The sequence below is a fragment of the Alligator sinensis genome, unplaced genomic scaffold, assembly GCF_000455745.1.
Source record: "Alligator sinensis unplaced genomic scaffold, ASM45574v1 scaffold680_1, whole genome shotgun sequence".
NCBI classification, from domain to species: Eukaryota; Metazoa; Chordata; order Crocodylia; family Alligatoridae; genus Alligator; species Alligator sinensis.
Genome location: NW_005842508.1, coordinates 305,325 through 320,072, shown reverse-complemented (window position 1 = coordinate 320,072; position 14,748 = coordinate 305,325). Strand labels below are relative to the sequence as shown.

At 40.2% G+C, this 14,748-nt stretch overlaps 1 protein-coding gene across 13 annotated transcripts in view; it reads right to left on the bottom strand.

The window, feature by feature from the left end:
- The window catches only part of MAP4K4 (mitogen-activated protein kinase kinase kinase kinase 4), a 201,303-nt gene that overhangs the window by 37,849 nt on the left and 148,706 nt on the right, over nt 1-14,748 (bottom strand). For 12 of the 13 annotated variants that reach the window (XR_003095857.1, XM_014523594.1, XM_025213172.1 and 9 more), the window contains 5 exons: nt 14,289-14,464; nt 12,608-12,680; nt 11,857-12,067; nt 2,244-2,405; nt 360-446 (listed from right to left, as the gene is read on the bottom strand). Coding sequence is in view for 12 of the 13 variants with exons in the window: in XM_014523594.1 (XP_014379080.1) it covers nt 360-446; nt 2,244-2,405; nt 11,857-12,067; nt 12,608-12,680; nt 14,289-14,464 (709 nt within the window). In the remaining variant the exon portion in view is untranslated. The remainder of the gene's footprint in view (nt 1-359; nt 447-2,243; nt 2,406-11,856; nt 12,068-12,607; nt 12,681-14,288; nt 14,465-14,748) is intronic. The other variant, XM_014523596.1, reaches the window with a different exon arrangement.

Here is a 14,748-nt window from a genome sequence, read left to right as displayed (position 1 = left end):
TGATTTATAAAGCACGTGCTTTTGATATGCAACGTAAGCACTCTAGTTCTTCACTGAATGCTGAGGTCTGTTCCAAAAATCAAGCACCAAACCAAAACGTTCAACTTTAACATAAATCTTCCTCCTCTTACTGCACAGGAAGCAGTGAGACCATACAGTACTTCTCATATATGCCTATCAACCCGCTATACTAGCATAAATGGCTTTTTAATCAAGCTCCATTGTTCATACTGTTAGTGCAGCTGTGCCCAACTATGGGAAGCCTAGAACTGGCCAGGATAAACGAATCCTATCGCTACTGAACTGGCCAGGATAAATTAATCCTATAGCTACTGAACAAAACAGATACGGTGCGTTACCAGTAACATGGCCTGCTCCTGGAGCAGCTGCTGCTGAAGAATTTCCAAGTGCCGCTGCTCCTCTTCTAGCTGTCGCCTGATATACTCCTGTCACATAGAAATTACCCAGCAATAAATTTATTCACAAGGAATGCATCAGAACCACCTGAGTGGAGCACCATAAGCTATTTTTCCAGTCATCTTTAGGTGATAAATTAACTTAGTGATTGATCAGTGCTTAGAAAGTAGTTTGGAAAACCCTGTCATCTAAACGTCCACGTTGGCTGATGTATCCCAGTTTGGACAACAGTGATTTTCAAGGACTGAGTCACTGACTGCTTATGTAGTTTGGAAATGGTTTGAAAAAAGAAGCAAATGCATTTAGAAGTTTTGAAGGTTAAAATACAGCAAACCTTACTCAACACAGCCAACACAAATTACATGCAAGTTTATTAAAAATTAGTTTGTTGTGCTGGTGTGATGAACTGTTAGCAACAGCTAGACATCCAGGCTTAGTGCAGGCAGACCTTGTGCAAGCTACCCCACAGGGGGGCTCTGCCAAGTGCAGTTCAAACCTAACCTACAATCTCCACTGCTACCATAATCATAAGCCTATCCTGAACAGACACTTCCACATCTGCTGAACTATGCAATGGTTATGACACAAACAGACATCTACCACGAAACAGATATTAGACCAAACTGTCTCTGGTGATCTAGCCACATACACCTGTATCTCAAGAGGTCAAAAGCTAATATATTTACCCACTGCTTCATCTGGCCCCCCTATAACAGCTAACTATGAAGCACCATGTCCAAGCTGATAACATCCTATCATGCAATTAATGAAAGCATATAACATATGCATGCTCACACAAATACCACATCCACACATTTACACACACGCGCGCGCGCACACACTGAAAGTGTATGCATAAAGTAATTAGTGATACAGTGATGGGAGCTATAGAATAAAGTTTAATGATAAACGGATGATGGACACTAGCTTAGCATAAACCTACACAAAAAGATTTGCCGGGGTAAGAAAAAAACCGAGGGGCCACGTCAGTTTCACAGTGGTAGTCTGAGATATTTCCAGACTCAATCCTGCTTTTCCTTAAGTTAATGGAAATTTCACAACTGATATCTTCTATTGGAAGAGTACTGGGCTCTTCATTTGGAATTAATCTTTACCTCACTTGCTAGCTACTATATACATAGTAATTATTACCGTGATTAAAGTTTTATAAAGGATTTTTAAGCATGCAGAGTTCATGCATAAGTACCACTGCTGAGCATCTCACAATTTGAAAGACTTATCTACTTAAAATATTTAAAGAGCACATTTACAGTACTTAAGATATTCTTAAATTCTTAATTGGCACATGTAATTGTAGGTGAATTCTTTCCAGCTAAAGAAAGTTACTGTGCAATTCAAAATAATATAGTATTGAGTTTATTTCAAACAACCTGTTCAATTTTGACAAACCCTCTGATGCAACTTATCCAAGGAGTGCCAAAATAATCACATCCAATAAGGCAGATTCTCTCAGAGATCTTCCTGACAGGAGCTGATCCTGCCAAAAACTACTGTTCCAGCAATATGGATCAAAAACCAATTTTCTGTACTGACTCAGATGTTGCTACCTTACGTCAGTTTTATGTAAGCCCTAGCACTATCTGAGTTTAGATCTATTTGATGCACATGTTTAAGAACTCATTTTTCCAAGCCAAATGAAGACCACTTGAACTTGCCATAAGACTTCAAATTTTCCTTTCATGCACTTGTTGAAGAGGCCAGGTGGGCTCTCTAATGGAACTGTGTTTGTTTGTGTTTTTTAATCTAACTCCAATTTAATACAGAAAAAACAAACTTGTGAGCTTTATGCTACATCAGAGGCTCACCTGCTCTCTCTCTACTCTCCTCTTTTCCTCCTCTGCTCTCCTCCTCTCCTCTTCTTCCTTACGTCTCCTTTCCATTTCCTCTAGCCGTCTTTTCTCCTCCTGTTCTCTCCGTCTCTGCTCACGCTCCTGTTGCCTTCGAGCTTCCCGTTCTCTTCTTTGTTGCTACAGAAAGAAAAAAAACTCCATCATTATTACCAAAGAGAAAGCTGCAGTTGATCTTTATTGGGGGTGGAGGGGTGCACCTTAGGGTCTGATCAAATCAAGTGTTAAAAGATTCCAGCAACCAAACCACAAGATAAAAATGGCAGAATTAGAATTATTTAGTCTAGAGAAAAACAAACTTGAAGAGGGATTTGATTGACAAACCACTTTCATTCTGTTCACAAGAGCCTGAGATTAGGTAACAGGAGTAACTTTCTAACTGTGAGTACAATTACACACTGAAACAGATTGTCAAGAGGCTGTGGAATCGCCATCACTAGCAGTTTAAGGGCAAGTTAGACAAACACTTGGCCAGAGTCAATCAAAGAGAATAAATCTATCTTATGCAGGGAGTTAGACTACATGGTCCTTGGGTTCCAGGACTATTTTCCACAGTCTTAGAAACAAGAAGTTGTAAGACAGTGGTGTTCCTTAGTTAAAGTAAAATTAAAATATTCTAAACATTAGAGGTGAGCATCATTAGCGGCAAGGATTTTCTAATATTCTAAACATTAGAGGCAAGGATTTGGGGGTGGGGAGGGGAAGGGGAAGCGATTCTCTTGCACTTATTCACAATCTCACGGCCGTGTGTAAACGAAACGAGAGGCGAGTGCACACAACACTTTAAAGTGGGCTAAAGGCTTTTGCACCACTTTAATAGTGTCAGTGTTTGCACGCCTCGGCGGCATATTGCGCATTAATTCCAGCCACTGTAGGAAATTCAGCAGTGTAATGCACCTTAAACGACTTGGGGTGCAGCAAACAAACTCCTTAGTTTGCTGCCCCTACAGCCACAGAGCGCAGCACCGAGCTCAGTGCAGCTCCACAGCTCTGCAGGAAGCCCTGCAGGCAAACTGACAGCAGCCCAAGAAAAGTGGTGAGCCTGATTCCCCCCCTCCCCGGAGCCTGCCTGCCTGCCTGAGCTGTGCAGGGGTCTGGTGCTTCCTTCCCGCCCAAGCCAGGTGCCTGTGGGTGGGTGCTGCCTGGGAGGGGGGGCTGCCACTGCTACAGAGTGAAGCACCAGCCCCACCCCCGCAGCCCAAGGACCACTCTGCCTGCCAGCAGCACGCCCTCCCTTCCCCACTAGACAGGCACGTAGATCAACGGGGTGTGTGCACGACACAGGGGTTTAATCATCCCTAAACTGAAGTGGTGTTTTTTAAAACCCACCGCTTTTAAGGTCCCTGTTTTGTCTACACATGCCCATATATAATGTTTTCTTGCATTCTAGGGGGTTCACTGCTGCCCCCAACTGGGATGTAAATCTGAAAGTCAGTTAGCTCTGAAGGTGGCATGAAACCAGGCAGTAACATGCAATTAGTCATCACTAGCCTTCCACAACATCCACATTTTGCCAAAAGGAAATGGCAGGGAGTAGCCCTTACCTGTGCTACCTATAATTCAAACAACAACAAGTATCAGACTATTTTACAAGCAACTTTTTGGTTAATATTCTAGATGCCCATTTAAGATCACTAATGCAACCACCGGATGCTGAAAAGAAGATGCACTTTAAGTCACTGCCCTAAAACAACATAGAATTAAGGCTAACTAGGATGAGTACCCCTGACTTTTCTACAGAAGACTGAGGGCACCTATATTTAAATCTCTGAAAACTAAAAATGATGGAGATCAACTTCTATGGTTGGATAATTAAGTTTTCCAAATACAAGACAAACTGTAGAGCTAATATCTGTCTGAATCGGAAAAACAACCTGGCACAAAACAGCTCTGAGAAGTGCAAACTGACCCTTTTACTCTGACAGAGTGGTATCACTGAAATTGAAGGACAATTCAAACATCAGGAGTTGCTTAACAGTGCTCATGCTTTTAGGAGAAATAGCCGGTAAACATGCCTACCACAAAAATCCCAAGCCCCACCTACCCAAATCCAGGGTCAGTTCAAGCAGCCAAACAGCTAAATGCATTGACTGTTCTTTTTAACAATGACTACAACACAATCTCAATTTTTATAATGTATCTGAAGTAGCTATATACAGTATGCTCCAGTCAAGAACCAAGAGGAACCAGGAGTCAAAAGATTTAGAGTTCAGGGGACCATATTTTTCAGTGCTCTCTTTATAGGTTTGCAAACTGAAACAGTACAGGCTGAACTGGTCTCCTTCCTCTCCTACACTCAATGCTTTCTTTGCTAGCTACATTGGTAGCTTGACTGCTGACCGCAAAGAAAATGAAAACGTATCAGAATTAATTTCCTCTTGGAACCAAGAGCTGCCCACGGTGTGTAGAAGCAAGCTGAAGAAAAAAGTGACTCGTGGTTTAAGGCTTGGAAATATTGTATGCCAGGGATTGACAACATTTTTGGCTGGAGTGCTAAAAACACCCCAACCTGAAGAGCCAGGGACAGACCGCAGTGAAGCTGGGAGGGGCCCAATTCACGTTTGTGGTGGTGGCTGCATGTGCACCTCCAGGTTGGTGGTGGGGGATAAGCTGGGTTTGCACTGCCTCAGGCCTCTCTCCTGCCATCTGCCCCGAGGTACACGTGCAGCTACCGCCACCACGGAGCCTGCCCGGGGCTCCAGAGCCTGATGCAGCTGTTTGCAGCCGGCTCAGGCTCTGGGCAGCTGCTGCCAGCCATGGAGTCTGACCGCTGCAAACAGCCTGGGCTTCAGGGCTGGTGGCAGCTGCCCAGCCTGGGCCAGCTGTGGTGTGCCAAATAAAATGGCCTTGTGTGCCATGCTCTAGCATACATGCCGGGTGGCCGTGTGGGCCATGCTCTAGCATACATGCCGGGGGGGGGGGTTGCCAACTCCTGCTCCATGTTTTTCAGTACTCCAGTAGCAGAACTCTGGAAACTACATTGACCTCCCAGAGATCACTGCTCATATCCACCCACGCCACTTCAACTGGCAGTATTCTGGCTTTTCTTTAGAGTTTCCTAGGGCTCAAAGCCACCTTCCTACTCCACCAGCCTCACTTAACATAAAATTTTGCTCTGCCCTTCTACAGGTGTTCTAAAAGTCTCCAAAAACAGCCTCCATGTTTTTGCATTCCTTCTAAATAGGTAGTTCTACCAAACTTCTTCCTTGTTTCAACTTCTCTTTGATAAGCATAGGTACAAAAAAAGTTAAGTGCTTCCAGGCAGCCCAGGAACACTGTAGAATATGTAAGGTTTTGCTATCTTTTTTTAACCACTTTAAAAGGATTAAATAGGTTCTTTTGTTTCTGAATATAGAATTTGTTTGACACAGATGTATATATTTAAGTTAATGAATTTGGGTACCTAATCAAGTCTGACAAGTTCTTAGTTTAAGAAAATTAAGATGTGAAGTAGAACAATTCTGCTGCCTTGAGGATGGAAGCAAGAGCATGCAACCAACTGGTTAAGTGTCAGTTCAGACACTTCTTAGACCACAGCAGCACTCTGTCTACCACCATTAGAGGACATTATGCTGGTCTATGACTTTTATTATCTTCATTTCTTGGTAGACTGACACAGTTCAGGTCATTCTGATTAAATGAATTTATCATTTCTTGAAGGGAGGCAAACATTGACAGTAATAATTATAAATAGCTGATCTTGATAAGAGTTGAGAATTGACTGTAGGAAGCTTGCCAATTTTCCACATCATGAAGTAACAAGAACAGAATTAAATTTTAAGAGACCAGATTTTAAAGAAAATTGTCTTGAACATTTCATGTTTACCACTCACAGACAGAAACAAGGGACAAAACCCTCTGCCATCAGTCTGTACTTAAACCAAACATCTGAAGAAATGTAACTGTCACACTGTCCACATGCCAAAGTACATAACGAGGTGGAGCTTTTCAACATCAGTCCTACCATTCTGTCAGCAATCACTTTAGCTAACTTGCATCAATGAATGCAATGGCAGGCATTTGGCCTTAGTACTGCTTACAAAAAAAAATTCCAAGCAAGAGGGACAAAGTATGTTTACCCATTTTGACCGGTTTCCCTTCCTCTGAACATGGGCTTTAAAACCTAAGATGATGGCTAGAATATAAGAATATAATATTTAGAGGTTGTTTTTAGAAATTGGCTTGTAGGTAGAGTAGATGTTGAATTAAAACAACTGTCCAGGGGAACAGCTAGGGTTAATAGGTTTCCAAAGTCCTGTATCTGACAGTTTCCTTCAAGGCCCACTGTGTCTGAAGCCAGCAGACCGGCTGGGAAACTGAAGACATGTACCACAGTGTTCCATAACATGAACAGTGTACCCAAACAGAGGTAAGGAACTCTGCAGCATTGGTGCTAGGTCACAGTGGCCATCTGCAGAGCCCTTGAAATTTCTGGTTTTGGTAAACAGACCAAATTAGGAAACCAGTAAATAACCAGATTAAGATGTGTGCATATGATGGGTTTGTTGGAACAAAGAAATATGCTGACAGGTCAGAACATGAACAGTATGATGACCATAGGGAAACCTATCAATGCTGCTCAGAGACGAAAAATCATCAGAGCACAGAAAGAATACAAAAGAAAGGACTTTTAAAACAGCAAAAGGTCATCGAGAGGGGAACCCAAGGCCACCATGGACAGAGGGCATACCACCAGCCCATCTCACCCATGCCACTGGCAGTGGGGAGGGGAAGGGCCCTTGGCCTTTGACCTCCAAGCTGCTGACATCTGACATTCAAGGAAGACCCTCAGGAGTGAAGCTTGCATACTGGCTAGACGTACCTCCCTTCTGCGATAGCCTTAGGACTGGTAGAAATAGAATTGTTTGCATTATTCTTATCTGCTATCACTTTATATCAATACAATTTGCCTTTTATCAAATGGAGGTGTTTGTGGTCGGTCTGAGGGTTTGGGTCTGCCCAGAACAAAGTATCTGCGTCATAAATCCAGTACCAAAGTAGATGAGGCAGTAAACATTAAATAAACAGAGTACTTTCAACGACAGAGGCCCATTATGGTAAAAATAAAGTAGGACTGAGGAAATGTTTCTTCCATGAATAATGACAAAACTAGAGGTAGAGGTTCCCCAGCTTTAGAAGAACTCTTCAACTGATTATCACTATACATTTCTGCTTTTTTTAAAGATATTCACCTTGCTGTCTAGTTTTGTATACAATGAACAAGCATTCAGTAAAGATATGATCACAGGAGCATTCAGCTTGGGCCCGGAAAAAAACCAAAACAGATGGTAACATTTTTTTGGACTAAGTTTAAAAAAAAGAAAGTAAATGCTGCTTATGTAGGTTCACCCTTGATTTAAAAAGCATGCATATAAACTCTAACTACACATCACAAAAATATACAAAATGCATTGTTCCTGCAGATACTGGAGTTAGCGAGACAGAATGAAATGTTGCATTGAGACTAAAGATTGAACTTTCCAAATGTCTTTAACTAGATAAGAGATACAGTATTCTAGTACCAACTTTCCTGATTCTGTACATGAAATGAACAGATTATTTTCAGACCACTTGCTGTTAAACAGAAGGTGAGGGAGGAAACTCTAAAGGAAATTTAAGATGTACAGGTGGAGTAGCAACAGAGCTGCCAGATTCCTGACTGCCTCAGACACAGAAGTCTAACAAAATCTGTTCATTCCAAAAAAAGGAAATCTTGTGTGAAATAATGTATATGGTCTATCCTTTTAATATCACCTATAATAAATTGGCAAGGATATATTAGGCCTGAGGAAGAATGCCTTGCATGCAAGTTTATCTAACTTTATCCCAACTATATTAGTAGGTCCATTAAAAGATATCACCCTAAGAAATCTTTGCCCCTCGCACAATTTCAGGACCTTCATGGCTTCATCACTCTTACACTACTATAATATATACTAATTCAGGTCTCATAATCATACGTTATTTGATATGGCTAACCTCTAAAACCATGCAGTTTGACACAATTTGCCAGAAGGGGGCAATACAGCTACACATGCAGACTGATAGTTTGTATATAAAAACACAAACAGTACCTTGTTCACACAAGGAACCACTAATGAGATAAAAAAATCACTTGAATTCTGTAGCTCCATTTTAAAGCCACGTGAAGGTTAATGTATACACAGAGCGATTTCTTGTACTAGGTACCAAGTATATCAAGGAGGAGGTGGTAAATAAAAAAAGAGAAGAACATACTCCTAGTCAGTCTATCCTAGACATCAACAAGAAGTGGAACCACTTAATGCTAACCCAAGCTGCATATCAAATTTAAACAAAGCAGAAACTGGATGCAAATGATCTACTTTTGGCTTTTATAAAACAAAGCCCTTGGCCACAGTGATCCATTCCACCAAAAGCGTGCCCATCTTAAGTTCCAGTAGCCAGAGCCAAAACCATGTTGGATCCCTCTGAATTGAGGGAATGTGGATAGAATAGGACTCAATCTCCATCACAACCAATTTGGATTCTGCAGCGCTTCTGTAAAGCATTAATTCAGGTGTTTTTTCATTCCCTTTACCCTCAGCATCGTTGTTTCCATTTTGCTGAGCAGAAAAGCTCAAATTCAGACACTTAAATATCATAGATGTAGCTCAAATTTATTTTTAACCATCTAAATATCTTAAATGTCATATGACTGATCTTTCCACAAACAAGCTTTACACTAACCAAAAACCTAAGACTGCTCAGATCATTTTCTACACTTTAGCAACATATAATTTCCTCCTTTTAAGTAACACACAAATTATAAAGGTCCCTGCAACAATGCTTTTTGTAGTCACCTATATGCCTTTTAAAAAGCAATTGTCCTTCTAATATTGCTGAAAGTACACTTTTGGCACACGTCCTAACACCATTCTTGCAGCAGTCTCAGTCAAAACTGTCTAGGATCCATGCCAGCATTGTAAGAACAAGCCCTCATTTTTAATTATAAAAAAAAAAAAAATGTTGGCAACACTGCCTAGTGCATAAAATTTTCCTTTTTGCAGCAGAACATCAAATAGAAACACCAAAAAGGCACAATTGCATCACCTTAACCAAGCACCCCAGAAACTCATATTTAATTAAAGTTCTAAAAGCTGGGAAGAATCCTGCGACTCATGGGCTGATGGTAGCCTAAACCCACTTTGCCAAGCTCTTTATTATTTACATGTTTCCTCCAAACTTGGGGTGAGTTAAGGACAAACTGTTAGCATTTCAATGTTTTGGCTTCCTTCAGGTTATGCAAACTATTGATGCTATCTAAGCATTTTTCTCCCCCCCACCCCTTTTAATGAATTTGTCTTGGTTCACGTTTTCCTGGAGTCACTCAGGTGAATTTTTTTTCCAATACAAGATTCAAACAACAAACCTCAAGAGAGCCATCCAATGGTTTTAAGCTTTTTTAGTGGGGGGACTTTTTTTTAAATTCCCTTTGAATGATGCTTTTTCCTCCCTACAAAACTGCTTTTGTAGTCAATTCCATAAAGACACATCTGTAAGACTAGACAGATGTAGCAGTTTTCCTTTTTCTTCAGCTCTTCATGGTCTGCTGTGCAACTGCATTTGCTAATATATCAACTCACGTTATGCACAGTCAGGCAGCTGCTAAAATAGTCAGGAGTTAGGTTTGCAGCTCAAATTGACTCAACATTGTCTGTTATGTTTTTTGAAAAGAGAAAGACTATTACTAAGCAAAAGAAAACAGATGTGATTCTATAAATATTGAAAAAAACCCCAATACCCAACATGCATATGTTGCAAAAATCTAAAGATGGGAGTGAAGGATGGGCAAAGACAGGCAACTAATTGCCACTTGTGTCTAAAATACAGCATGAAAGTGATTAAGTTAACATTCTTATGTATAAAAATATGTAATATTACAGGTTTATAAATCGAAGAGTGGTTTTGGAAGCAGAAGATTCGGAGGACTTCTCCCCCTTGCTTTACCCCCAAGTTTTGCACCTTTGCACACACCCTCCAATGCACCAAAAAGTCCCTGCATTTAAACTTTACAGAGAACACACACCATCTAATTTCTGATATTTGCACTAGTTTTACTTTCCTATTCAAATAAATTTAGGGTTAAAAAAAAAAAAAAAAAAAAAAACTGTACAGATTAATTGATGTAGGCCATTTGAACCGACAACATTCCAAGGTACTCGAAGAAAATTATTTTTCTTGTATATTAAAAGCAAACTTCTATGGGGGCTAGGCAGTTTGCTAGCTTCCACTCACTTCTGTGGGTACTGCTACAAGCCAACACCTGGAATAGCAACCAAGTTTATCTTGGCAATTTGAGAGGGGTAGAGGAGAAAGAACTTGCCTACCCCCCCTTCCTGCTTCATGTGTGGTTGAGTTCACCTAACGTAAGTACTATATTCACTCCCATATTTGGGAATGACTTAAAAGACTGCATCCTGTGAAGATCTTCTGAATTCTGTTACATTATTACTAGTGTAAAAACATAATGTGAATCTTGAAAACTTATGCTGCAATGTGATGGAGCTGTGATAGTCCTGGTTTCAGTGTTATGTCTTCATTAAAATGCTTGGAAAAAACTAGGCTGGGTGAGCACTTGAAACAACAAATCAAACAAGGGTCATGTGAGGACAACTGGAATTTGATCCTGCACTTCCTGCAGAGCCAGATGACTGGTTTCACTTTAACTCCCATATCCAGTTTTGGCCTGCAAAATTGTTTTGAAACCTTTCCACTTTTAAGATATGACCCATTTGTTTATTTTTATTTTTTTTTCACTGAACATCTTGGGCACTTTTAAAAGATTTTTTAGAAACACCAAAATAAAGATGGATTCAAATGAGACAGGCTGCTTTCACAAAAGCTTTTGAATGAAAACTACCAAGCAATATATAAACAGTTATTCAGTTTATCCTTAAAATGTAGGTGGGCAAGAGTCTACCTGTAGGAGGGGCTTACGAAAGAACTTCATGTGAAAGGTATGGGGAAAAATGTATCCAGGACAATTGGTAATATTATTTTTGATATGTATAGTAGAAATTATGTGTTCTCGATACAAATGTTATGCTACATAAGAACACACCATCAAAAACAGCTTTCCCCATATGATGTATTAATGTATAAACACAGGTGTTTATGATAAATCTAAGAACTTCTGTGTGCCCCACAAAAATTTCTAAAAGTAACCTCAGTCTGTTTCAAGTAAACTAAGAATGAATAATTAAAAAGTCTTCCCTTCTTTATAGCTACTCAAAGTCCAAACCTATTACCCGTTCTTCTAAATGGAGACAACAAAATCGGCAGACATGTATCACCATTCAAGAGACCAGACAATGGGTCTAGGCATCAGCAGTTTCCTATGGAAACTCCTGGGTATTCAGCACTTGGAAGTGAAACACCTTATATTTACTGAGGGGACAAATCTGGATTTAAGAGCCTTTCTAAATGCTCCTCTTTTTATAGATGCACTGGCTAACAACTATGTATTTCTCTTGCATGAAATGTTGGGTCGACTAGGAATATTTCTTAACAACTGGGGCAGAAAAACTCTTAAGAACTCTTCTATTGCTACCTCTTCCAGCCGCCTCCTTTGCTCTTTCTGCTGCTCTATGCGTTTCTGTCTCTCTGCCAGCAGCTGCCTCTTGTATTCCTCTTGCTCTCGGAGTTGCTGTTCCTGGAGCAGCTGCTGTCTCCGAAGGGCCTCGGACCGCTCCTTGTTTTCCTGCTGCAGCCTCAGGAAATCACGTCGGAGGGTTGATTCTCCAGGCACGTTGACAATGGAGCTGCAAAAAGGAGAAAGTGAAGTCGCCCATACCATAAAGCCTGATGGGCCATTGTATACCTAGCCTGAAGCATGGACATTAAAGTTTAACCTAATTACATCTTTTATTAATCTAATTTCTTTCACAACCAAGACACTGGATGCATATCAAATATGCACTTTCCCTGGAAGGTGTAAAATCAGGTCAGAGAAAATAAGAACCAACTCTGGTTCCCAAGCCAGAATCCCACGGGTTTTCTTTAAACATTTGTGAGATAGCTGATTTAGGAGAGCTCCACTTGCTTCTTTAATTAGACCCAAGCATGTTCACTGTGAATCTCCCATACCCAAGTAGTTCCAAGAAATGTCAGTGTTTACAGTAGCCAGGATGGAAAGCTTCGTAATCTTGAGAAATCTGAGTAAACTTTGAAATCTTTCACAGTCCATGTGACACTAATATGCATGCTGAATAATCTATTTAAGGATTCAATAGGATTTAGCAATGCAGGTTTAAAATTTATTGGTCTAGACTGCTTAATGGTCTCCCACCAGCATTTGTTACCTCGGCTCTCCTTCTTGTTCAGGCACTTCCTCCTCTTCTTCCTCACTTCCACTATATTCATACTCTGTCTCATCTGGCAAGTAAGAGAGAAAATAACATTCTAGGTAGCTATTACATTTTTTTTTTTTTAACTACTTTCAAATACCATATTTTTTTGCATACCCCCCTGCTGCTGGAAATTAAAGTGTGCTCTGTTTGCCAGCAATACAGTAATAACAGTATGTCACTAAAGGCAAACATGAAGGTAAAATCTGAACACCACTCACAGGAAACAGAACAAGCAGGCTCTGCTCCTTAGCTGCTACTCAGTTACTATAAGTAAAGATCATTTTTATTTCATTCCAGCTTTAAAAAAGGTGGTGGTGTTACATTCCAGGATTCACAGATGCTAGGGTCGGAAGGCACCTCAACAGATCATCGAGTCTAACCCCCTGCCTAGGCAGGGAAAAGTGCTGGGGTCAGATGATGTTATGTATTCTAGGAAAATATGGTATTTAGATTCTACTCAGGTGCCCTCCATGATCCCATTCAGAATAGCTTGAAGTCAACCAGGTTTACATAAAGCCCGTTGGAACTATTAATTTATGACCTCAGGCTAGACACCCAAGGAAACACCATTAGTTTTATCTATAGGCTCCTACCATTGGTCTAGCATCAACACAGTCATCCACCTGCTGTACTGGTACCAGAATAATAAAATTCTGATTGTGGAGCAAACTGTCGAACTGCTACATAGCTAGAGACAGTGGCAGCAGAAAACATGGCTTCCTTTGTCCCTAAAGCAGGATATGCTCCTGCCCACTAACTTTTAATGAAGTACCTTTGATGATACCAAATTCCTTGTCTGATTCTAAACATCAGAAATTATTCAGGGCAGACACAGAGGTAACAGTAACACAAGTATATAAATATAATACTACAATAACAGTTACGCCTGTCTGCTCCTATACCATTACGTTTGGTGCTAAATTGTTGTAATGGTAAACCTGTCTTCTTCAAATTTAACTCCACTTATACAGTCATAGGTTTAGATAGACAGCAGTTATCACAAGAGCTGATGTATGGTCCACAAACAAGTCCCCCTTCCCTTTTAAATGTTTTGAAGTTGTATTTCTTCACAGCCTAACAAAAATTTTAACACCTCCTGTTCAAGTACCCAAAGAAAAAGGGTATGGACAAACGTACATTCCTGTTGTGACCCTGGATGAAGCAGTTGAAGCTGAAGTGGTTTTGGTACATGCGTCTCTCTACAGAATTATGCAGACAGTGACAGTTGTATCCTAACAGCTTGTATCAGTGTCCTTTGATAGCAATACAGCTGCTATATCTGTCTATATCCAAATAGTTCAGCATCTTTACTTGACATAAATTCCAATTATAGCATAACTCCAGGAATTAATGTATAGAAAAACAAATATGAGAGGGTACACAATCCCAAATATCCTTGTAGATAGTGTGATATTTAAGTTATGTAGGTAATACTGTAGTGAGTGAAACTATGACAGATTCTTACAATTAAAACTATGTGGAAAAGGCAATACAAAAAGTTGAAAGGAATCTTTCAATGTGGAAGTTCAATTATAAAAAACAAGGTCCTTTTTTCTTCTATTTGCAAGAATACTAACTGATTACTTTTTATTAAACATCTAAAAAACAAACTAAGTTTTAAAGGTCTGCATACCTTTCTCTCCTCTCTTCTTTCTGGTCCTGTCTATATGGTCCTTCAGCTGGATTCGGACTTGCCTTTCATTTGGCTGATCACGTATAAAAGGATGTTTTAAAAGCTGTTCTGTAGAAGGCCTCTGCATGTAGTTTTTCACTAAACAACCTTCTATAAAGCTAAAAAACTTTTTTGACCTGAAAGAGAAGGGAAAAAAGTGGAAAACTGATGAGACAGTTTTCAGTTCTTCCAAATTATATTTAAACCCCTCAATTCCCTCTCCTAATATGAAAGTTCTCCCCAAAGAGTGATAACTGGTATCTTATATATACAGACTACCGAACTTGTGATTTTGCAATTTTTATTGAAACAACAAATTTAAGGTTGGTCTCCATGACTGGGAAAACATGCAAAATCACTTGGGGGGTGGTGGGAGGGAGCTGCAAAACCAGAAAAGGGTGGGAAGCTGAAACACTGGGGA